The sequence below is a fragment of the Cylas formicarius genome, unplaced genomic scaffold (assembly GCF_029955315.1).
Source record: "Cylas formicarius isolate icCylForm1 unplaced genomic scaffold, icCylForm1.1 PGA_scaffold_5__7_contigs__length_24384050, whole genome shotgun sequence".
Classification (NCBI taxonomy): domain Eukaryota; kingdom Metazoa; phylum Arthropoda; class Insecta; order Coleoptera; family Brentidae; genus Cylas; species Cylas formicarius.
Genome location: NW_026844341.1, coordinates 13,495,599 through 13,522,168, shown reverse-complemented (window position 1 = coordinate 13,522,168; position 26,570 = coordinate 13,495,599). Strand labels below are relative to the sequence as shown.

The following is a 26,570-nucleotide window of genomic DNA, read 5'->3' as shown; positions in this document are numbered from 1 at the left end:
AAATCAAAACTCTGGCCGTTATCGTTTCAATGACTGAAAACAAAAGAGTTAATATTGCGAAAGATCGAATTCTCCCAACAACGCACTAATATCGAATAAACGTTGGTGCCGGTGTATCGCGTTCCGCCATTTGTCGAATTAAAATGAGCGTGATCCGATTTAATTTTCCCGGATTTTATTCCCGCGAGATATTTATATTAATCGCTATAACTTCAAACGTTCTCTGCCGTTTCAGCTTTTTATTGCCGCAAGCTCTTAACACTTTTTTTCTATCCGCTTTCGTAAATATTTTTGCTCGTATACTCCATAAAGCGGCTTTCGATTATATTTGTAGGACTTTATTATGTTCTAAAACTTTTATGTTCCTAGGTTTTAGGCTATTTTCCTGTTTTACTTTAATAAGTGAAGCTCGAAGTTTGACTTTCTTTGACTTTCGTGAGAAAACGAGTGAGAGTGATGAAAACACGGGACCAAGGTGAAACTTTTACGTTACACTTATGCGTTATTAAACTCCAAAAGAGTTTCCTACCTGCCCGTTTATCGAATGAAATGGCAGGACAAGTGAGAGTGTGTTGCCAATGCGGCTTGGTATACCACAGGGTTCCGTTCTCGGACTTCTGTGTTCATCACTTACACAAACGATGCACGATGCAATCAAACTTAAGCCAGGCACCTAAGTGCTGTACACAAAAATTTTCTCTTAAAATTGCGGTTTTAAAAACAATAAAAAAGTCAAAAATCATGTAGAAACATAACTGACGCGTGTGATGGAACTTTTCCAGCACACGCGTCCAGCAAAAGAACAAAATTCAGTTGCTAAGCAGTGTGTGAATATTTTTCCAATGCCAATCGGTGTCTTTAACTTATTTTCCAATTGTATTTTCAGAACACGTTTACACAGCACAAAAAAAAATCCATGAATGTGTCCAAATTTCAGAATAATAATTTCAACTTTGTAAACTTCTAAATTTAATGAAATATTTTAGAAATTCAAAAAAAGTAGAAAATTGCCAAGAAATATTGCGGAAATAGCATCAAAAACACTGCAATTAAAGACTGCTTAGAAATTTGCGCAAATGCAAATGGAGAAAGCTAAAAGCTGATGATTTGAGGGAAAATTTCAAAATGAAAGTTCGAAATATGATTTGTGAATCATATAGATCACAAACTCTTCAAGTGTTTAATGACACTCTACAAAAACGTAATATTTTTGTTGATTTTGTATTTGTATTGGTATTCCATTATGATTTTTTGCAACATAATTTCCATAATTTTCTAACTGTCAAATTTTCATTTTCGTTTTATTCCTTGAAAATATGATTTGGACTAAATGCCAGCGATTCTAGTTAAGTTGCTAAAATAAATTAAATCATTGATTATTGTACGTAATAAGATAAAGATAAGATGTAATAGCTATGATTTAGTTTTTTTTTGTAGCTTTTTAACCACCTGCTCAAGTATACGCTTCATGAAAATATTGTTATGTGACTATCACAGCACTACGTAAAATAATAAAATTAATTTTAATTTCTATGTCTTCTGATTTGATTCCTATAATTGGTGACCTTCGGACTCGAATGACAATACTGGATTTGACTATATCCAATACCTCCCACATCGCAAATTTAAAACGAGAATCCATTGTATAGGGCTGATGGAAATCTAAAGAAATACACCTCCAATATTATTCTACAAAAATATATAACATTATTTATGTGGCACATCCAAAATTCACGGATTTATTTATTTTCAAACCGCTTGTGATATTATATAGGGTGTTTGATTGTTTTTGCATAATTCGTTCCTCTATCTGGTGGTTTTCGTAAAATTGATTGTTTTCTTTATTTTCCAACCAAAACATTTCCGTTAAAGGTTTATTACCACGATACTGGAATCAGTAGACAATTAAAATTATGGACGCTCTAAAACTGGATTTTTTAAGTGGCCCTGACATATCCGTCTTATGTTAAATAATTCATTTTCCTTTTGATAGTTCAATAGTATTCGAGTAAAGTTTTAATGAATTTCATTATTATGGTTAGACAATGCAACCACATTATAGCCAGAACATGCAGAAAATTTAGTGAAACAAATCCTGATTTACAAAACATGAAGAAGGGAAAATTTTCGAGAATTAAGAAAAACTTTACAAACCATTTTACGAAAAACATTTTAAAAGCCATTTACACTAACAAAATATCAAGTACCAAGAGGTTCGAAACCACTAAAAACAGCATTCCTTTATTTGAAAATGTAACAAGCCAACAAAACAACAAACAAAAAAAGAAACAAAGAAATTAAAATTTTTATACAAAGAATTAAATTTATTTAAAATTATATACCAGCAAACAAGAGAAATCGATCAAAAAGAATCGAAACGAACGATCACCAACAACTTTAAAGAGCGACTAAAGAAGATTAAGAAGACTAAGCTAAGTGGTAAGAGCATGGTAAAAGCTGTTAACACCTATGCAATACCTGTATTAACATGTAGCTATGGAATCATCAGCTGGTCAGAAACTGAGCTAGAACAACTTGACAGAGAGATCAGAAGAATGGCAACTAAACACAGAAATCACCATCCTAGAAGCTCAATAGAAAGGTTCACTCTGCCTCGGGAAGTTGGTGGAAGAGGAATCGTGAAAATATCGGAGCAACATCAGAAGCAAATCTTCGCATATACTTCCCCAAAAAAGCAGAAGAAAACAGATTATATGCAGCTATAGTAAACATAGATAAAAATTTATCTGCACTTAACCCAAGAAACAGAAACCTTAGAGAAATAGCACCGACTAATCATATAGAAAACTGGCTAGGGAAAGAACTGCGTGGTCGATACTCTGCGTGGCTCAGGCAAAATCATATCGACGAGAAAGCTTCGGTGGCCTGGTTGAAGGAAGGACGACTGTTTCCCGAGACGGAAGGATTTGTATGTGCCATCCAAGATCAGGAAATAGCGACTCGGAACTACCGGAAGTACATAATGAAATTAAGAATAGAATCCGACAAATGCCGTATGTGTGGGGGTGAAACGGAGTCAATGGATGACATAATTGGTGGATGCAAAACACTGGCGCTCAACGAGTACACGAAAAGACAGCATAATGTAGGAAAAGTAGTATACCAAGAGCTGCAAAAAAAATTGACTCAGAGCCAAAACAAGAACCATACTACAAATTCAAACCTGAGTCGGTTGCAGATAATGATGAATACAAACTGTACTGGAACAGAGAAATCATCACGGATGTGCACATACAAAACAATGACCCAATAGATAGATAGATAGATAGATATTTATTTCGCTTTTCGATACTACATATAACACATATATGGGTATATTAAGCACGTCACATCACATTAAAATACAGTGTTTAAACAATACATTTAAAAAAATCATCTACTAAGTAGTAAAGTAAGTAAGTAAGTAAGTAATGTAAAGGTCTTAATTCTTTTCTTAAACACAGATAAACTATCAGTTTCTTCGAAGCATTTATAGAAATTTAAAGCTTTTTTATATACTTTCAAGCCAAAATACCTTGGGTTTTGTTGCCCGATATGCAGTCTAGAGAATGGAACATCCTTTGCCGTGTGTCATGTTCGTGCAAGTCACATCTCCTATTCCATCTTATCATGTTACTTTTGACGTAAATCAAGACGGAATAAATATATAATGAAGGAAGTGTCATGATCTGAAGTTCCCTAAATAAATCCCTACATGAATGTTTACTAGTTACAGGCATCATGTAACGAATAGCACGTTTTTGTGCTAAGAAGACCCGGTGTGCACCAGTGGCTAGACCCCAATTGATTATACCGTAACCTATCACTGATTGGAACAGCCCATAGTACACCAGCTTTAAAACGTCAATGGATACCGTATCTCGAATATTTTGGATTAAGTATGAGCAGGAGCTTAATTTGGGCAATATGTTCTCGAAGTTCGTTGTCAATGTACAGACCGAGAAACTTAGTAGCCTCCACGTTTTCTATAGAACGTCCCTTTAATTGGAGAAGAATACTGGAATCAACGCGAGTATTTTTTGTGACTATTTCCATAGCTATTGACTTAGATTTATTTAATTGAAGTCCGTTATCGCGACACCATTCATTCACCCTCGTGACCCTTGGTTCTGCGGCCCCTTTTAAATTACCTCTGTTTTTATCTGTAACTAAAATGCTTGTGTCATCTGCATACAGTACAAATAATGCATCTATATTATCCTGAGGAAGATCGTTAATAAAGAAATTAAAGAGGAGCGGTGATAGGCAGGATCCTTGCGGGGTACCTCTGCCTACATATTGAGGGCTAGATTTTGAATCACAACCTGCTGTACTCTCTCGGAGAGGTATGATTTAACCCATGAGTTTGCTGGACCTCTAATGCCCATATTTTTCAGTTTTTTTAAGAGCAGGCTGTGATCGACAGTGTCGAATGCGCGGCTCAAATCAAAAAATAACCCGAATTTTACTGTTTTGTTATTAAGGATATTGTAGATATGCTCCAGATCACAGCCCAGAGCTGTAGTTGTGGCGCGGTTGGCTCTGAATCCGTTCTGAACATCAGAAATCAAACAGGACTCAAAAATTTTTGCCAGTTGACATTGAAGAGCTACCGGGCGGTAGTTGTCTGTGTTGGTTTTATTGCCTTTGTTTTTAAAAATAGGTACGATTTTTGAGTTTTTTAAGGCCTGTGGATACTTGCCCTGGAGAAAGTTCAGATTGACTAAATATGATAGAATAGGAACTCTAATATCTTTAATAGAGATTAATAAAGTGCCCGATATTTCATCGATTCCAGATGATTTCTTACGGCATACTTTTCTAATTACTTGTGTTATCTCTACTGTTGTAGTAGGGATATAGATATGGTATTCATTGACAAAAAACCTAAACAAACTTACCTTACTGACATAGCGGTACCACTATCAAGAAACTTACAAAGAAAACATCAAGAAAAAGTTAACAAATACTTACCATTAGCCAACGAAATCAAAGAAATGTGGGATCAAGGCAGCGTAATCATAATTCCAATCATCCTCAGAGCCACACTGGTAAAGTCCCGCACGCCACATTGAGAAGCCTAGTAGACCTGAAAATAAGAGAAGCTACAATCAACATCATGCAAAAAATCGTTCTGATAGAAATTACGAACGATCTCTCTGCAGACTGACTCAAAGTCCAACCACCTTTTTGTCCTTGTGCGAGAGCACCGGGAAAAAGTTGAAATCCAGAAAAGTCCTGTGGAAAACATAATAGTAATAATAATAATAATCATAATAATAATGATCATCGTTTTGCTATTAAAGAACAACTCCAGTATTATATTAATATTTTATTTATCATTTTAATAAACAATCTGTACCAACGCCTGTGTCACATTATTTTTATTGATCAAATTAAGGAATCTAATTTAGGAATAATTCGGGGTGTGTAGGTCTTAAAAGCCAAAATATAGCAAGTTATAATTGTTATTTATCTGAACTTTGCGATATAAACTTTAGTGGTCCCCGTCACGTTACATTCAAAATGGAGAGGATGAGGGAAAAGGTTGGGAAAGGAAGTGGGTGTGATCTTGAAATGAAGCAAAACTTCGGTTTTGCTTCATTACACAATTAAATTCGAACAAAAAATATAGTGCCTTTATCAAACACAAAATATGACAATATTTCGACATCTATAGTAATAGATTTTTAATTACCAAAATAAATAAGAACTAAAAGTTCAGATTTTCACGAAATTATATATTTTGACACGACAATTGTTTGGACAACACCGTGTCTTTATGAAATGTAATATTTACAAACTACCTGCTACTATATATACCAAAAAATGACCATAAAACCTTAATTAATGTTGTTGCGAGAATTTAAGTTCAGTAAAGGAGAGGTATTTAAATCTAATTGATCGTTCAGCAATACATTTGAATGTCTCATTTTGTTAATCGCCATGGCTTCCAATAAATTTAATTTTCTACTTTTTGTGGCTGTATGTAATATATCAAAATTGTCGTCAAAAATGTGTTTTTCTGTGTTTAAGTGTGTAGCATAATTAGAATCTAGACTATTGTTTACAAAAGCTCTTATATGTTCGGTAATGCGTTTCTTGAAGGATCTACTTGTTTGTCCAATATAAATTTTAGGACAAGATCCACATTTCAACCTGTAGACACCCGATTTTTGGGATTTTGTTTTGTTAGTTCTAAAAGCTATTTTTAAACCACATTTTGACAAATGTTTTGAAACTTTTTCACTAGGTTCTCCTATGTATGTAATTGTTTTAAATTGTTCGTGTTCTGTATTAGGTTTCGTATAAATAGAGTTTACTGTTGTCTGTATTTGTTTTTTGATTATAATTGTATCTATAATGGACGGATTGTAGCCGTTGTTCAGTGCAATTTGTTTAATGATATTAAGTTCTTTGTTGTAATTTTCTATTGAGAGTGGCGTATTAAGAAGTCTGTGTATAAAAGAGTTAAATGCAGCCATTTTGTGTGTATAATGTGTATAAGTGTGATTTGAGCTGTTATATATTACTGTGTCCGTGTGTGAAGGTTTATGATATATTGAAAAATCTAATTTGTTTTGCACTTTTGTAATAGTTAAGTCTAAAAAATTAATAGAGTTATCCTGTTCAATCTCGATAGTGAATTTTATACGATTATGTATTGAGTTAATGTAAATTAAAAAAGAATTCAATTGCCTGTCCGTTCCAACAAAGCAAGCAAAGACATCATCCACATATCATATTTTCATAAGGGAATTTGCACCACCATATTCTTTGCACCTTCCTCACGTGTCCCAACCGCTTTTTTAAGTCGATGCCCCGCTATAAAAAACGGCTTAAGAACCACTCGCAATAAAAATATCTGGAACGGTGTTAAAGATGCTCGACCGCTAATTCTAAGATTCGGATGTACAAAACGCGTTTTATTTTTAGCCGGAACAAAATCTAAAATAAATGCGTACTCCAAAACCTAAAGTAAATGCCCCAGAAATGCGGACCGTCAGGCGAATATTTACTACGCCGATGGCCCGTCGACGTTAAAGACTGGCGTCTAGGAAAACGAGCAGAAAATGATATATTTAGGTCTCTTAAAATGCGACATCGCGAAATAAGTTTGACGCCAAATTTTCGACAAATATTTTAAAAAACTCCAGTGATTTTCAGTTCGAATTACATGTTATTGACTGTCGATATAGGCCGCTACTAAATTTAAAAGTAATGGGTATGTTCCTCGACCAATTTTAAGTGGGCAAGTTCATATCCTGGGTGCTCGAAAAATAAAAACGAGATGTCTTGTATATATTTGTTAAAAATATTTAATATTCTTTATATACTGGGTTACTATTTCTGGGTTAGATTTTCAAGGTTTTATGCAAAAAGCTCAGATTTTGGAATATTTGTTAGCATGAATTCTACCGCATTCCAAGATAAAATTCAATGATAGCTCTTGTGGCGAGTTTGATAGGACGTAAAGTTAATTCTATCCTCCCACTTTCAATGTCAACGCTAATAATTTTATGACACATTTTGAAGAACTAGCTATTGATAGGTACCATCTAAAACCGAAACTCTGAATGAGATATTATTATTATTATAAGAATTTAATCATGACAAATTAAAAAAAAAAGGGTAACAGGTCCAGTATCACCTAGAGAGCATTTAAAACCTTGTTTTACAAAGAAAACAAAAAAAATAAACGTTCATGTACAGGGTGAGTCAACGATGGAGTAAAGTTCACTATCTCGTGGTTTTCAAAAGTTATGAGAAAATAATAAATACCAAAGTTCTAAAGATTGCTAGGGTACACAATTTGAAAAAACACGGCGAATAAAAATAGATTTTTTTTAAAATTTTATTTTGAAATCCAAATTGACATTCTTCAGCTTTTTTATTAACATTGCATATTCCTAAACCTAATTGTTTTTCCAATATTTTAATTTTTATAAAAAAAATCCACTCATATTTGATATTAGCGTTATTAGAGGATGACGTAAAATATATCTGCAACGAAATTTGAATTAGATGCTACGCTTAGTGGCACAAATTGTTATTATTTTTTAAAAGATCCTACAGAAACCTACAACTTTTATCAAGTATGTCATGTACCTATTTTTCGATGAAAATAGCGACCAAATTTTAAATTCACAGAAAAGGTAAATAATAATAATTACCTAAAACTACTTGTGGTGTTATAGGGGAATTCACATAAAAACCATCTTAACTTTTTTTTTTCAAAGAAACTTCCACAGAGTACTGTAATACTATTTGAGGGAGGCGGAGCTAAAGGAGGGGTCTGAACATTGTCTCGGATGACTGATGGTGAAAGGTAAAGACATGAGTTGCTTTTAAGATTGTTTTGTTGCTTATAAATTTCTATAGATCTATAGGCCTCTAGATTTCTATAGATCTATACGGACATAGATTTCTATAGATTTATACGAAACCACCGTTATAAGGGTGCAGACGTGCACCTTTTATTCAAAATCACGGTCTTGAAGTTCTTGGTGTAGTTCCATGTGTTTTCTAATGGTGCGGTTAAGGTAGATTGGGAAGTATCACATTTATCACAGTTATCCTTGAACTTGAAGCAGAATTTCTAGTTGTTTTCCCTCATTGGTAGCCTTTCGGTTATAAATTTATTTACTCACTTAAACAGCAAGAATGGCCAATACTGGAAAAATCAGAAATAAATCGTAAATTCTTAAAAATAAGTATATGACATGATAAAAGTTCTAAGTTTTCGTAAGATCTTGTCCTGATTTATATTAATATTTTGATTATTATTAATATTAATATTATTATTAGTATTACTGTTATTATTAATATTATTATTAATGTATCAATAGGCGAAATATCAACCAAAGAGCTCTGAAAACGTGAACTTTTTTATACAATGCAAACAAAATATCAAACACTCATGTATATCATTCTAAACATATCATAAGTCAAATCAAAACTAAATATTTTTAACCTGTTTTTGTAAGTAATTAGGGACAAGCCGTTTAAAAAATATATTTTTGATCAATTTAGGAGTTTTATATGAGTAAGATGTTTGTTGTTTGTTATGTCGACGTAAAAATAGCATAGTATTGGTTCTATTTAGCTCCCTAAAAAATACAACGTTTTTAGATAAATAAGACCACTGATTGGTTTTTAATGTCTAAGTGAGATGCGGGGTGAAGGCATTTCAAAGATTTAAGCTATAGACATTTCGGCTTGCGTATATATCCTGCTATATTTTATAATATCGTATGTTGATGTGTGTTGATGTAGATGATATTTTTGTATGTACCTGAAAGTTCCTCGGCTTGCCAAAAATGAATTTTTATTTTATTCTTATTTAGATACAGGATGTTAAATAAAAAAAAACCATTTTGTAAAAATATCTAAGCAAATATTCAATCGATTCTGTTGAAATTTATTATTTGTAATAACCATTTCTCATCTTTTCGCAAGCATTTACGATATTATGTCTTAATTTTTCTATTGTTCAATGGGAAGTAGCCTAAACCGTGGTCTTAGTAGATAAAAATATACTGGATTTAAGCCGGGTGAGCGAGGTGCCAGTAAACTGGTTCACTTTCTCCCATTCAATTTCCACCATAGGTGTTATTGAGATACGTTGTGACAGTGTCTATTGATTTCTAATGTATTTTGATGATTGTAGAATGAAACATGGTCTAAAGTGTAAGGTCATTAGATTTTCTACGTTGCATTCCAAACTAAATTATACTATGGCTTATTTATGACATGCTTATTGTCAACTTCAATTAAAATTAAGAAATACCTGAAATAAAATAACTGTTGCGAAAAGAAACTAATTAATAACAATTGCATTTTTTGTGCCAGGTCGCGGTACATGCGAGGACTTCCGCAGTTCTGAAGATGAAAATCTTCATCTAAGCTACATTCCACATTCAAAGGTTAGTAAAACGATGCATGCATTTTCTCAACTGTAGTTCAATATTGGGCAGCCATTATTAAATTTGCAGCACTAGAGAGTCCCCTACGCTGTTTTTCAAAGTAAAAAAAAAAAAGTAATTAATGTTAAAAAAAAACTGGAATTGGAAAGAAAATTGGTCATAATTTATAAACTATCAATTTTTGTATTAAAAGCTATATATATGAAATCACACAGAAGTAAATCCCAAACCCAATAAAAGTGCTAAGTGCAGTTCCATTAAAAAAAATAGTTTTTTTAATTAGAAATAAAAAAATTTTGATGGTCATTTGAGACCATCCTGTATAATATATTTTCAATGTAGACGGGTCATAGCATTAAATAATAACTTTAATTGATCACCCTGTATGCAACTGAGAAAGTTGAAAACAACTATTGTATACAAACTTTTTTTTATAACAGTCTTAGATTTCTAGATAAGTTATGAGCCCGGTCAACCTGTACATATTTTATAAAGATTATTAAATGTATTAATCATTTATTTAAATACAAGAATGATACCATAGAAATTGGTTTCCACTAACAATTTCACACATAACAATTATTCACCATCCTATTAGTTATCATATTCCAAACCTTAGAAATATCGTACAAAAAGCAGCCATCACCACCATCGGACTCCCTGGGCCAAAATGAAAGATATAATGCAACCGAGGAGTAGCTTCAAGAAAAAGCACAGGCTGTCAGCTGCAAGCGACGACATCCAAATCGACGTCGAGCTTTGCAGCGACAACGAAGACGTCTTCGAAGAAGATGCTACCAACAAAAGTACGTGGCTTTTGTTTTTGTGGCAATCTCGATTGATCGATGCATTTTAGGTATTCAAATGTCCTTAACACCATCTCCGAACGTTTACAGCTGCTCTAGCTCGAGCCCCTGCGATGTACCGGCAGAGGTCGTCGAAAGGTATCAAAAAGTTTTAGCTGAAGATAGTGCCGTAAGTAGAATTATAAATATATGGATAGTAAGAATGAAAACCAAAATTTCTGAATTTTTTTTTAAAAAATATTGAAAAAAAATTGCAAGTCTATTGCTTTTATGGTCTATGGCTCCACATTTCTCCACAGCCTTAAGCAGTGTTTTTCGTAGTTGCGAGTACTAATAGCTCTGTCCCGGATGTCCATGAGAGATATCTCAATTGTCTGGAGTTCTAGACTTCTTGAAAACTTACCACCAGATGGCATGATCTTCCTGACTTGATCTTATTTCGAACCCAAGATCATGATGTTGCCAGTTCAATGGTGTATAGCTTCGGGCTTGTTGAGCTCTATTCTCATGGTGAAATCTTGAGATATAAGTAGTTGTTGCCGCATGTTGTTCTCCTGCACAGCCACCACCGAGAAAGGAAGAGTCTCTTAACCCATGTATTGTGCAGATGTCTGAATTCGTCAAGTTTATTTAGATCTGCATCAAAGGTATAGCTTAGGACAGTTACTGCCCAGGTAATTAAAGCGGTGATCTGGTTCTTTGTTGAGAGCCTGGAGTGTTTTTTATTTTTGAAATGTCATTATATGTCTTTAACTAATTTTAAGTTAGTTGATGACGTACGTTCCAAGCATACAAGACAGAGCGCTAAGCGCCTGTTCCCTACGCATATTCCCAGACGACTTCGAGGTCGCTTGATTATTTGGGTGTTCGTATTTTTAATAATCTGCAATCTGCAATCTGATTTATGTAAAAAACGATTAAAAATATTTTTGTTATAAAAACCATTTTATAGCCTAGACAAATTTTTGAGTAAATGTGTCCATTCTACCTATTATGTATTTTCGCTATCCCTATATAATTTTGTAGTTGTCTTAGGGAAAATGAATCTTATTATTATTATTTTTATTATTATTATTAATGTACATCATAGTTTTATATTTCTGTAATCTCGTTGGTTGTTATTTATGGTGTGTTCGCTTCAATTAAATCATTATCTGCTCCATATGGATCTGCAAGATATTGTAGCCAAGTTTCTTTAGTATTTCATTTGTTTCGATAAGTTCTTTCACTTTTATTCGTTGGTTACTGGTTAGTCGCCGCATTTGTTTTTCGAGCAGGTAATTATCATTTTCGATCTTTTTTGAAAAGTATTTCCAGTACCTTGGTTTTATTTGTCTAACAAGTTGCTATATTTTGATACCAGTTACCAGTTGGTGACCTATATTTTAAGTACGCTATCTTCTTCTCGTTGCATTTTTCCTCATCTTCTAATTCTTTCTCCCGGTACAGTTGTTGTATTAATGGGACCTACAACGACTGAATGTTTATTTTTTCCCATTTTTTGGTATTGGGTTTTTGCCTTTTTGGGGTGTAATTTTAATTCTTATCTTTCACAGTAACAGACTATGATCGCTATCTACATCAGCCGAGTTTATTGTTCTGACGTAGTTCATTCATCATCCATCACCATTCAGTACTGTTATCATAAATAAATGTTTAACCCCTGGGATTATTTCGTTACCAACTCGAGCATTAAAGTCACCCAGAATTATCATTTGTCCTTAGTTTAACGGATACACGTCGTGGTGATGAATATGAGCATTCTAGCAGCGGCATATTTTTTATCTATTTTTATTTTGCTCTCTCATGTCTTTCTACCCCGCTATATATCAGTGTGTGGTCTTGATATTGTTTTTGTCCTTTCCCCTCGATTCTTGTTTCTAAGAGGGCGGCATTCATATCTATCAATACTGCGATTCTCTCGTGGGGCCAGGGTTTCCTGAGCTTTGCTGTAGCACCACTTTATATTCCATTCTAGCTCTATATCCTTTTCTTGTCATCTTTGTATCCATCTTGTTCCGAGGCAAGGTTTCGGATCTGTGAGCATGCGAAGTTTTCACTGCTGCCTTGCCAGAAATCTCTCATCCTGCAACACTACCACTAGCTACTCAGTCCACGCAGTTCTGCAATCTTTCAATGAGATCACTGTGAAATTTTACAAAACTTAGCAATAGAGGGGCAAGTCGTCGTTGTTGCAGGATACTGATAAATTGGAAGAATTATGGAACTCGCGCCTGCCGATATTCTTCTTTTGTAAGAGCAGCTTGGCTACGAAAGCAGCGACGACATTTTTTGTTTTTATTAAGTTCAAGTCATCGCCTTGCAGTTGGACATTTATATTATTGTGCCACGTCAGGTATGCGATATCATTCTTTGATGCGATGAGGTTTTTGCGCAATTCTGTGTCTTTGTTTTTCAAACATGTCTAAAAACGAGACACACAATTTCCTTTTGATAGCCGACGAACTTCAGTGTGAAAGATCCATTTTTTGAAATCTTCATCAATAGCAAAACAAAGCTGTCATTTATAGAGTTGATTCGGAATTTATGGACTGCTCTGATGACATGTTGTAATGATTGAAATAGTCATTCACTTAAATTTCTAGCAACTGAATGCTGTCGATGTATAACGCGACGTATAGCAAGCACATCAGGAATTTTGTTTTTTAAGTGCGATATGAAGCCTTTTTGACGCCTCGTCATAGCTGAAGCAACATCTGTAGCTGCGGTTTCTCCCTTTGCGTCTGTCTCTAAATTTCTAGCAAATAAAAGTTCTCCTGCCAACTCGACTTGTCGATGCTTCTGGGAGCCTTGGGTGTTATTGCGTTTGTCCGACTTTAGAGATTTGCAAAAATTTCCTAATTTACACATTGAAATATGAAAAAAACCTGGGAAATATAGAAAAAACCCAAGTGACGTGAGTCCATTAAATCAGGTAAAAAAAAGTTCTTGACATATTTTTTCATCTTTAATAAACCTCACGTAAAACAACAACAACGCTTCATTACTTGAAAAAGTGGACTTATCCAACTGAATCAGATCATTGCATATTGACTCTTCAATGTGTTCAGTCATTTTATCAATTCGTCTTTGCACAGAACTATGTTTTTGAACAAAGAAGGCACAAAGGCAAAGATGGGTTTGTCGAATTTTCCATGAATCTATATTTAATATATTCTGCACTGAATTGCCATTACTTTTTTTGCTCCACAAAAAATTGTTGTTTAAAGATAACTTTTATTTAGGATTTAAATACATCAAGCACGGACATGAATAAGACTAACATCCACAAATTCGTTTATTTCTATCGAGGCTCAATGGTACTGAACAAGTTAGGACAAGTATCGATGAACCAGCCGATAGCTACCGGATTGCAGCAATATGTATAATTATAATATATATAATAATATTTATTTAACAGAAAATTGATATGACTTGATTGCGTACAGGGTAGAAGTATAATCTAATTATCTAATTATTCGTTGTTGTAAAGTAGGTAGGTTTTAATTTTAGTATAAAGTAAATGAATTTACAAATCTGTCACCGCCTCCCTAACCCACGTCAACGCCCCAATTTTTTTCCGGGCTCCTTAACGTCCCCTCTCGCCTTTGAGACGACTCAAAAGGGGGCGTTATCGCTCAGTCTGGGTTTATACTGAGTAATTCCATGAAGTACCTGTTTTTGGTCCCCTTGTAATGTAACTAATAAACACATGCCGTCTCGAGAAAGAGCCGAGCAGGGTTTCCCTATTATTTAAAAAGATATGTGTTTTGTACAGAAGAGACAAAAATGCATTTTATATTCTTGCATTGCTTTTTAATTATTTTTATTAGTAATCTCTTTCAGTCTGATTCAGAACGAAGACCATCCCGGTGGTCAAGAGTACGTAAAGCTTTCCTTTCCCACGACGCTGCGGGTCCAAGACCGTCTCGACAAACCAAAGACAAGCCAGAAGATGACTCGGTGGAGGAGGAGATCAGGAAGAACTACCGCAACCTTCAAAAGAAGCTCAGTCTGGAATTTCAGGAGAAACTGTTCGAGTGGGAGCGCATGAAGCAAAACTCGCCAGGGGTTTCGAATATCTCCCCCTCCTATTCGTGTTACTCGGACGAAAACAGGGACCCGTTCTTCATAAAGAAAATGGAGGAGTGGCAGAAATTGAAAAATCAATCTCCCACGAATAAGCACAAACCCGCGGCGATGACCAGAGAATACGAGCTCCCTCCCGAGTTCAAGAAGAAGCTCGAAGAATGGGAGAAGATCAAAAGGAGTTCCGGAGGTGGCAAGAAGAAACTGGGCGACATGCCGAAATGGAAAAGTGTGGGGGGTCACAGATCTGACGCCGCCCCCGCGTTCGAATACCCCCCGTTATCGGACGAGTTTAGGAAGAAGCTGGAGGAGTGGAAACAAATCAAAGCTGGGGGCGGGCCGACCGTGGAGCAAAAGAAGCTGAAAGACAAAACGCCGAGTCCCAAGTTGAGCAGAAAGAACTCGTCTCCGAAGCATAACAAGAAACACAAAGAGAACGACAAGGAGTTGCATTGGGTCGAGAAGGAGTTGACGAAAATCGAAAAAGAAAAGCAGCGATTGGAACGGGAGAAGCAGAAGTTCATCGAGCGGGAGGAAAGACTCTCCAAGCTACGAAAGTCTGTCCTGGGAACTAACAAAAAGGAAATCCTTATACACACCCCAACCGGATTCCATAGGTTCGAGGGTATATCCAGGAAATTCACTCAGAAATTGTACGAGTGGGAAAAATCTCAAGGCATCGGTCCAGAAGATTCGACGTTTGCTCTTCTATCGTCTTGTCGTCACGAAGCTGGCAGCAGCAAGCGATTCAGCACGGGTAATAGCGATGAAGCCCTTTTCTACCACCTTTCTAAGAATCGTCATTTGTAACAGCTAGTACTCCCCCTTTACATCGGTCGAAATCCGCCGATAGCATAGTGATATCAGCACTGAATCTGGCTTGTCCGCTGATGTCACCGCAACCGTCTTCTCTGTCGCTCAACGATATGGATGAATTGGAAAAGGAGTGCATGGTTGCCTCCAAAACTTCATCTCTAGGATACTTGATGGACAGCAAGGATAACATGGACTTTATCGACGAACCTGAGGCGGTGCTGGTGGAGGTAGAAGACTACGAAGAGGAAACTGCCGAGCCTCTGCACATGTACCTCGAGAGGCATCAATTGCCCGTATATCAGCGACAGGAATTCAAACCGCTATGGTTAGAGCTTTTATTAAATAAAATAATAAAATTTGCAGTATTAAAATCAAACAAAAATAACGAAAATGTTATAAAATTTTACCAATTTAAGCAAGGTGTAATTTCTGAATCTTCAACTTCAAAATGATAACCGCTAGATATAGCTTCGAGAATAATGGTAGAACAAAGAATAATTGCTTCAAAATAAATAAGAATTAAAAGTTCAGATTTTCGCGAAATTATATATTATGACATGACAATTGTTTCGACAACACCGTGTATTTATCAAATGTCGTTTTGATAAAGACATGGTGTTGTCGAACCAATTGTCATGTCATAATATATAATTTCGTGAAAATCTGAACTTTTAGTTCTTATTTATTTTGATAAATGGATTTTCATCAAGTAAAAGCCACCTCAGTTCAATTGAATAATTGCTTCATTAACCCCAGTGATTTTGCTAGCTTGCTCAACAAACCTGTGAGAGGTGTTACCGATAATGGTATTCCCATACCCTTGATTTACAACATCAACTAAAAGACTTAAGGGAATATGTAATTAAGTTTTTTTCTTTCTTCAAATGTAGTTTTTTTGTCAATTTTGCCCCAAACTTTTCTATGTATAGGCTGTATGATAGATGTCGAATGCATTTAAAAAAATGTGTGCATGTGTTGAAGCAGTTGTTTTAAAAATTGTTAATTTCTTTCAGATTAGCTTCACAGAATTTTTCACTCAATTTTGTGGTCATGAGATGTGAATAACTTCAATGGTGCTTCTATCTTCGTCTATATCTTTACGAAATCCAAAAAGCATGGGTCTATAAAATCTTGTTGGTGAGCGCCTCAGGTTTTGCCCGGTACGACCACCTTTCGGTCGTTATTTTATTTTTTTAAGTGCAGCTTTAAAGGTATACAGTATCCCATGCATATCTAGTATAGAATACATGATGAAACTAATTTTTTTGCATTTAATTAATTTTTCTAGCAAACAAACAATCAGAAAACCTATTAGAAATCTATACCCAACCAAAAAATCTTTATTTTTCAAAAATATGATTTCTGGCATATGACCGCAACGGTTGGCGCGGATATAATCCAATCTGGACGTCCAATTTTCGATGACTTTTTCCACCATTTGTGGCCGTATATCGGCAATAACAAGGCGAATGTTGTCTTCCAAATGGTCAAGAGTTTGCGGCTTATCCGCATAGATCAATGACTTTACATAGCCCCACAGAAAGTAGTCTAGCGGTGTTAAATCACAAGATTTTGAAGGCCAATTCACAGGTCCAAAACGTGAAATTAGGCGGTCACCAAACGTGTCTTTCAATAAATCGATTGTGGCACGAGCTGTGTGACATGTTGCGCTGTCTTGGTTATCTTGGTTGCGGCCATCATGGTTATTCAATTCAGGAATGAAAGAGTAATCATAGCTTTATACCTATCACCATTGACTGTAACGTTCTGGCCATCATCATTTTTGAAGAAGTACGGACCAATGATTCCACCAGCCTATAAAACGCACAAAACAGTCAGTTTTTCTGGATGTAACGGTGTTTCGACATACACTTGAGGATTAGCTTCGCTCCAAATGCGGCAGTTTTGTTTGTTGACATAGCCATTCAACCAGAAGTGCGCTTCATCGCTAAACAAAATTCGCTTATGAAAATCGGGAACAACGGCAATCTCGTTTTGGGCACATTCGACGAATCTAAGCCTTACTTGATGATCGTTTGGCTTCAATTCTTGCACGAGTTGGATTTTGTAAGCACGTAAACCAAGATCCTTCCGCAAAATCTTACACAAAGTTGATGGACACAGATCCAATTCCTGTGCTCGATGGCAGATGGACTCATTTGGGTTTTCCTCAATGCTACGCTCTACAGCAGCAATAGCTTCTTCTGTACGCCCGTATGGCGTCTCTGGGGAGGCCAGTTATCAATAAGAGTAAACGTGGTGCGAAAACGCTCCATGGTTAATCGAATTAACTGCTCTGATGGACGATTTTGTCGACGATAAAATTCCGCACAGAACCATTATTTTCGAAATAAAATTGCACTATTTGCAAGCGTTGTTCAGGCGTGAGTCTATTCATGATGAATTGCCAAAAGAAACTGAGAATAAATCACTTGACAGCTGTTAAATCGGTCGCCATCTTGAACAGTAATGCCAACTTAAATTTCTATACATCGAAAAAAAAACACCCATTATAATCAAGTACAGAGTAGAATGGGATGCAGTTTCAGTTAATCTCTGAAGAAGCAAACAGGATGATTGGCGAAACGTCAGCAGAAATGGCGCAACAGGAGTCCAGAAATCTTGTAAATAGTATTACAGTAGCCTTTGGAAGTTTCTTTGGAAAATTAAAAATATTGATATAGTGTTCATTGTTTTTTGCTATTGCCATGGTAGAGAAGGCCGCTGTAGTTTTTGACGGACCATATGAAAAATAAAGTTGAATGATGATTTCGAGGAAACAAAACGTCTAACTTAAAATCTCTCAATGCTATCTTGTAGAGTACAAAAAGCGGCAATGAGAAAGTAACCTTTATTTTTTTATATCTCTTTACGTAACACCAAAAAATAAAAATAAAAACCAAATCGGCAAGTTTCGTTTTTTTTTTGGCATATCTGCGGAAGTGAGGGGAATTTTCTAGGTTTTTCTAGTAAGTTTTTCATTTCTAAATTTTTGAACTTTTTTCTAATTTTACCATCTTTCTTTCTCTTACGGTATCGGTACCTTCGACACACCAACTAAATACGTAATAAACTAATTCTGAAACTTGCCTTAATGACAAAATGTTACAGTGAAGGAGAAACTGTAGCTGCTCCGAAAATTCGGCGCTCTGAATCTGCCAGGGCTCAGGTCAACTATGACTTGATAGAAACGATTCTGCAACTACTCGCTGACGTCAGCAGAAGCGATGAGGAAATAAGGTGAGTCTCGGCAGTCCCGTGTTTTACACTTATGTTGACGCCATTTTAGATTGCTACTGAAGAGCGCTAAGCGTACTGTGGAAATCGAAAATAAAATTAAGGTAATTTACAACGAATGTCATTATGGGGCTAACTTTACTATTATTCCCAAGATGTTAACTGACGGGCAGATCCAGCTGGTAAAGAAAATGCCGGAGAAGATCGTACAGCTGCAAGAAGCAAATAACGTCGTCGCTACGAACATCGTCACCGAGGGAGTGGAGTCTGCCGGAAACATTCAAGACATCCTCGGAGTCGTCCAAGACATATCGAGCGAGATCCTCCATTTGGTAAGAACTCTTCGAAGTAACAATTGTGATTTGTTTATTGGTCACTTTGTCAGTGCGTACGACTCCACACACAGCAAATATTTCCTGAATGTGTGAATGTATTTTCGACTTGATATCTCATTTTCCACAGGTCCAGATAATTCTAAAAAGTTCATTTTGATATTTTAAGACCTTGCATAATTTTCTTCAATCTATCTAGACGAAAAGAAAGTTACCTCTCACCCAAATTTGGAGATTAGAAAACTGTAGATACCTGTCTTGGTATTAACAAAAAATCAGCAATACCTAAATTGTTTGAAAAGCTCACCTATAATCAATTAAAACGAAAATGGAAAGGGCTATTCTGAAGAAGTCACCCAATCAAAAATCAGGAGATAAGAAAACTATAAAATCTGTCTTGGTATTTACAAAAAATCAGCTATACCTAAAGCGTATAGCCAAAAGGCTATAATGATCCGAGCAGTTGTACTTGGCACATGCAAAGTTGTTTCAATCCACACTGATTTTTTCGAGGCTTTCGATACAGTCAGTTTCGATTTTCTGATTCAAAAATTGACTGATTAAAAAGATGTTAAGGTAGAAGTTTTTCAAAGGGTAAAAGTAAATCTGTTTAACTTTCTTCCAGAAACGTATGAGGTTTTATAAAGACTACCACATTGTTCACCCTCAATGGTATAAGCGATACCCTCGAATCCAGTTTGACTCATTGCATTTGCTCTGAACTGGAGTAAAACTGTAAAAACCTATCTTGGAGTCTACAAAAAATTAGATATGAATTAAATTGTTTGATAAGTTTGATAATCAAATAAATTAGCAATGCGAAACGTTATAATGAACAGAATAATTGCAGCTGGGACATTCACAATTACTAATATTGTGAAATGAACTTGTTAAAAAACAAAAGGTGTTTGTCCACTCTGACTTTTTCAAAGCTTTCGACAAAGCCAGATTTGATCTTCTGCTTGCAAATATAAACGGTTTGGGATTTGCCAAAAGACATTAGAAAGCAAGTTTTTTGAAAGGGTAAAAATGAATCTGTTTAACTTTCTCTGAGAAAAAAAATACTCGATTCCTTCAGGAGTACTACATTGTTAACTTCACTACTTCATCTCTTTAAAAATGATACAGTTTGACAGTCTGGCTTTTTGCTGATGCTCTGCAGTTATTTAGATGTAGGCCTTCTGGCATATTAGTAATGCAGATAGATATCAATATACTGCACTAACCAAAACTAGAGTCCGAGACCGAAAGAAAGTTACCTATCGCTATAAAAACCTATCTTACAACAGCTGACACATTGTTAATTACCAATTCTCTAGTTTTGTTGAAAAAATCCACACTAATTTCTTCAAGGTTTTCGACAGAGTCAGCTTCGATCATCTGATTGTAAAATTGTACGATTTAGAATTTACCGAAAAGACGTTAGAATGTGTCTAAAGTTTTTGGCCAGGTCACTCACAATGGATACCGATAGACTCCCAAGGCAGTGTTTCGATCGCCAATTGAAGTTAGTAGACGGTAGGGGCTATAAATCTAATTGGATTGATGACTTGTGAAATTTTCACCACACGATGTTCTACAAAAGTTTAACTGTTACCGAAATACTATAACTAACAATGAGGATTCTAGCTTAACTTAGACTAACGAATAATCACTTCACAAAATGAACCCATACCATACTGAACTTTACTGAACTTTTCACGAAAATGAAACTCTATTCCACGTATAATCTTAAAGTTGTGTGCAAGGTTGATGTCCAAGTAAGTTAGGTCGCTTCTTATTTTTAACGGTTTTTTTTCATTTGGTGTTCTGTTAAAATCAACCGTAGTGTTAAGTACACATTATCCTTCAGAGATCTTTGATATAGAAATACTTGTATTTCCTTATAACAATAAATAAATTGATTAATTTGATTGATATATAGCAAACTGTAGGCCTGTTGTCTACCTATCTGTTTATTAATGAGTTGTAATGTGGTGGAACCTTCTAGGTAGAGCAGCTGGAGGCGAATCTGTCGCAAGGGACCAAGATGGGCTCTATCTGCGAACTGTGCAAAGAGGTGCGCTCTAAAATCTCGGACCTCAAACGACACTTGAGTTACGTATGCGCAGCCAGCGATTCGGCCTCCCCCAAGACGAAACAACCTCCTAACAAGCTCCAAGTGCACAAGTCGATCTCTAACGAGTCCGGCGACTCCAGAGGCGCCGCCACCAGCGACAATTCCAGGTCGAACAGTCAGAAGGAGAAAAAGTTCATCAAATGGGACAATGGCGGTGGCGCCACCAGCGGCCAAGGGGCCGTGAAGAAGCGTATCAGGTCGAGGCAGAAGAGCGCCCAGAAGCCCCTAGCGGATTCAGATGAGGACGAAGACGAGGAAGCTAATAAGAAAACCGCCACCGTAAGGCAACATAAAAAGCTAACGAGAACGCGATCCATATCGGAAAGTAGCTTGCCCAACTTTGACCCGAACCTTCTGATGCCCACCAAGCCGAACGTCGAGAGCACGACGTCCGACTCCAGGGTCGACTCGTCACCGTCCGATTCGCCGGTAACTGTGTTTGTAAAGACGACCAGGAAGCTGTTCGTTCCGATTGTCGAAAGCGGCCTGTGCAAGCCGGAATCTCCGACCAGTTCCTCGAAAGTTGGAGCATTGCTACCACCTCTTCCGGCATCGCCGGTGCCCCAACGGAAGGTCTACAAAGATCTATCTCCCGGCATACGCCTGATGATATCCAAATACAATCAAAAGCTATCGGAAACCGAATCGGGTGCGAAGTCGGGAGGTTCTAGCGGCTCTAATTCGCCAGTGGCGTGGAGGTCGCCGGTGCTGGAGAGGAGGGTGAGGGCGCAGACTGAGAAGTACCAGGAGGAGCTGAAAAAAATGTCCACGGCGTTAGGTAGTCGAATGTGGTCTCATGGGGTGTTGGAAATGGCGCGATGTGTTGCAGGAGAACGGAAGGAGGTGCAGAAATCAGTCAGCGCTAGCGTGCTGCCGACGGAACCTACAGTCGTGCCTCCAAGGAAAACGTCCCTAAATAGCTGCGTGTTACCTGCCCCTAAACCCTTAACATTGGACATTGCTCTAGCCAATCAACTGAAAGACGATATCACAGGCTTTTCTCCGGAGGTGAGGATGAGGAAGATACAGAGGGCCAAGGAGGAGTTTTTAAGGTCAGGGCCAGTCTCTGCGCCTTCCGAAATAGCCGAAGAGTCGCTACAGTTTCCCGAACGGAACAGGCTCAGTCAGATCAGCGTCGGCAGCGGATCGAGCTGCGATAACTGCTACGCGGGAGCGCTGATAAAGTCAGCGTCCGCCGGAATGATCAACGTGGACGTCGAAGCGTTCAAGAGGGTCGATCCAGAATATCACTCGGGTAGGTAGTAGTAGTAGCTAATAGGTAGTCGACACACGATAAATGGTATTTTTGAAGGTCGTAGACAATGATTCAGTAGAAATGCTAAGAGATCACTCCTTTTTCTTTGTAGCATTTTATGTTAGGGTGATTTTTAATTTCAAAATAAGATAATTATATATCAGGATTTGTAGCCTACAAAAAGTGTTTTACTGATTCCATTATAACGTAGTTTACGTATGCCATCAAAAGTCACCAACACCATTCAATGTAAATTATGCGCTGTCAAAATATCTCCAGCGTTGTCGAATTTATCCCGTAAATACCTACTACTTAAACAGGCTTTACGACATAAATCTCCATATTGAATTAGCTTAATTTTTGTTCATGCTACGCTATCTTACGCTACGCTACGCTGTTTAATGACCCCCGTTTTTTGGGATCTGGCATTGTGTTCACCGATATGGAAAATGTTTGCTATGCAGGCGTTATCATGGACTTGAGATTCGGATTTTCTGTTTTGCGCTTGACTTTGACTTGATGTAACCATTCCATGTGCATTAGTCAATATGTAGAGGCTCCCGTGTGGGAAATCCGATTTTCCTTTTTAATTTTATCTGATGTATTGAAAGGCAAGTGCCCTTATGAATAGGGGTTTTATGGATAGGCCAAAACTTCTCCCGATAGCTGGATGTTCTGTGCACTTGTATGGGAATTTATATATGTGTTATATTGTCTAGCAACTTCATGCACTGCATAAACCACTCACAAAGTAATTTGTATTGGTATATGTCTTTAAATAAACAAATAAAATAAATAAATAAATTTCACCGTTGGACCGGTCTTGTGCAAGCTTTACGATATACAAACAATATCCCTGCTGTTAAATCGAAGCTACAATTACAAGCTTACACTATCCAACTACCACCTTTAGGGTCAGATCAAAGAAACTGAGGTTTTACTATAGCTTACATTTCGCCAATCTTCAGAGCTTAACTAAAAATGACTCGTGTTCTACTGTGCATCTGCTTATATATCGTTTATATTGTTCGAGGAGGTGGAGCTTAAGGAGGTGCATAAACATGGTCTCGGATGACTGATGGGAGAAAGGTAAAGACCTGAGACGGGATTAGGACTGCTTGGTTCTTCGGTATTCTGGATGATGAGGCCGAATAACAAAAGTGTTATGAACTTAGCGTTTTCATTTTTTTGTTTCTTTCATAAATGTATAATCGACAAATGGTGATAGTCCCGTAGTTCTTCCCCCGTTTGTTCATAAATTTGACCGTTACAAAATGAATATGTTGCAAACAAGCATTTTTCACTTAAGATAAAAAGGTTCAGTTCCCGATTCTCGTATTTTAATACATCTGAAATAATGTTTGGAGTTACCGAAATGGGTACCGTAGAAAACAGGGAATTAACTACGGAACTATCAGGTTTTAATATAAAATATTTTGTTAGAGGATATGTTAGTTTAAAATTTGAATATTTCATCCTTAGGTATTCCCTAAAAGAACCTTTTCGATTTCAAAGGAACTTTGTATGTGTCTTGCTAGAGAAATCCATGGATTGCAAAAGTTTTACATAGCTAGCCCAAGTACGAATCCCGGACATCCACTGGACAACCTATATCTCGAGAACTGGGGATTCGTCGGATTTCCATTGGCTTATAGCGTGCTATTTTTGATTTGTCGTTTTTGGTATTGCTTTAATGGATTTTTTCATCATGTTGCAGAGGGCTACGTGTCTCTGCCGAGATTCACCACCAAGAAGCCGGGCGGTAAGTCAGCCTTCTCGACGATAGCGGCGAAGTTCCGCAAGGTGAAGATGCGCAGAGGCAAAGAGAAGCTGAACGCAGTGTCCACGCTCTGCCGTCAGAGCTTGGTGGTAAACATAAGCGAGGGGGTTGGTGGAAGCGGCGTCGGAAGCGAGGAGGGTTCATCCAACAACAACAACGGGGAGATCTGCGCTTCCGCGGCGGAGCAGGTCAGCTCTAGGAACACCCCTTCTTCCCTATCGAAGAGCAGCTCGTGGATCAGAAGGTCGTTATTTAAGAAGTAGATAGTGGTTCATATTATTCCCGTTTACGTCGTTTTTACTAACTTTTGTGTACCATTCTGTTACTTATTTATACAAGACAATATAATTAGTGTTGGATAATGTGGAGTTTTTGTTTGTTGGCGAATTTATGCTCCGATGGGGGCGCTGCTGAGAGCGAGCAAACGTATCCGTAAGGAAGTTTATTCGGGACTCCGTTTGCAGTTTTTCTTATCGTAAAGTAGGTCTTATAAGTGCATAAAAATATCCGTCTTAGTTAATTATTCAAACTCACGACTTTTAAAATACGTCTTTATTCATCGTGTCTTGGTCGCTTGGGTGTTTTAATGGCTGATCTAACTGGTCAGCGCCGTGCGCAACTGGTGGCCTAACCACTTGGCGTTTAATCGGCCGGCATATAAGGAAAACAAACTGTAATCCATGTTTTAATAAACATTTATTTAAAATTATGGTTATACAAAACGCTTCTCAGCCTTCAATACATTTTATAAAATTGCACTCCTATTTTGAACAACCACAAACCAAAGAAACGCATTGTTTATTATTCTGGACCCGTTCAGTATGATCAAACATGTTTTGCTCAACGCATAGATAACTTTTTTAAACATAGAAAGAGCTTAGACCTCCAACTAGGTATCTTTTTTAAAGAAAGTAAAATGAGCAGATCACGTTTTAATCAAAAATGTGGCGGATCCGCTGGGTTACCTACCTAAAACACCTGCTGCAGGTGTACAATCAATTTAAAGAGTCCAAAGGCACAGATACATTCTTATGTAACTCTAAGGACAACTTTGATATCTTCAATGCCTGTAACAGATTTATGGAGTACTAAGAATATTTTTTTCTGCCAAGTCGTAGATAAAAGAAGCTGCTGATATTGATTTAATTTCAATTTTACCACTGGCACAGGAAGTTAAGTAACTGTAAATTCAAATGTGGTTCTCTACATTCCAAGACATCACATCTAACTGTATGTGGAGAATATTGGAAAACATATAGCTGGATGTCTAGCTCTTGGTATAAAAAGGTATGTTGCTTGTTCAGGTTGCATTGAAGTGTTTAAAAAAGGAATCTTTATGAGTGTAGTTTTTCCAAGTGGAATATCTGTATATAGCATAAAAATGATTCAGAGTTGAAAAAATGATTTCGATATATTTAATAAAAAAATTGAGAACTTTTTGGATGTTCCCGTTAATTTGGCTCAATGGAGAACATACCACTTTTTTGACTTGATCAACCTTACTTTGAAGAAATAATTTAAAATAAGAAGGAAGTTGATTTAGAAATAGGATGCAGGGTAAGAAGTGTTTTAGGATAAGCCGTATTGCTTAAGCATTAAGAAGAAACATATTCCATTTTTGATTATTAATGAGATTTTTTTTTGTAGATATATTTATGTGCCTACTTGTTCTCTTTCATTTCATTTCCTCCGGAGCAAAATAAAAAAAAATAGTTTTGAGTTATGTTATTTTGGTAAAGAGATAACGGAAACAAACCCTGTTTCGCATTATTTTATGTCTTTATCTTTTGATGAACTTTTAGTTTTAATTTAATTTGAAAAATTAAAACGTATGTTGCACGCTAGATATAGAAATAAGCACTAAGCAAACGAAAAATTCTAAATGACAACAATATACTTTCATCTGACCGCCTCCATGCCGTTTCTATCGAATTAAATGTTCTAAGGTTCAGGCAATCAAGCAGCATATTTTGTTTGTCTCAGATATTAACCAATTATTTTGTAACGGGATCTCGTTATATTGTACCCCTTTTCTCAATAAACTAAAATTTATGAACACAAAGTAGATCACGAAATATTTTGTATTATGGGGCATGCGCCAGAAAAGTCAGACGCTCCTTCCAAAATCAATTTACTATTAAATAGCAACTGTTAAATTTTTTGTATTTGATGTGGGATGAGTTTTTACATTCACACCAAGTCTGTAGTCT

At 36.5% G+C, this 26,570-nt stretch overlaps 1 protein-coding gene across 5 annotated transcripts in view; it reads left to right on the top strand.

Moving 5' to 3' along the window:
- The window catches only part of LOC132702286 (uncharacterized), a 42,065-nt gene extending 17,352 nt beyond the window's left edge, over window positions 1–24,713 (top strand). For 4 of the 5 annotated variants that reach the window (XM_060670827.1, XM_060670825.1, XM_060670824.1 and 1 more), the window contains 10 exons: window positions 9,853–9,926; window positions 10,546–10,732; window positions 10,783–10,901; window positions 14,579–15,578; window positions 15,635–15,962; window positions 18,749–18,877; window positions 18,927–18,978; window positions 19,030–19,206; window positions 21,197–22,580; window positions 24,298–24,713. In XM_060670827.1, coding sequence (XP_060526810.1) covers window positions 9,853–9,926; window positions 10,546–10,732; window positions 10,783–10,901; window positions 14,579–15,578; window positions 15,635–15,962; window positions 18,749–18,877; window positions 18,927–18,978; window positions 19,030–19,206; window positions 21,197–22,580; window positions 24,298–24,623 — 3,776 coding nt within the window. In that variant the 3' untranslated portion in view covers window positions 24,624–24,713. The remainder of the gene's footprint in view (window positions 1–9,852; window positions 9,927–10,545; window positions 10,733–10,782; window positions 10,902–14,578; window positions 15,579–15,634; window positions 15,963–18,748; window positions 18,878–18,926; window positions 18,979–19,029; window positions 19,207–21,196; window positions 22,581–24,297) is intronic. The other variant, XM_060670831.1, reaches the window with a different exon arrangement.
- The last annotated feature ends 1,857 nt before the right edge of the window (window positions 24,714–26,570 follow it).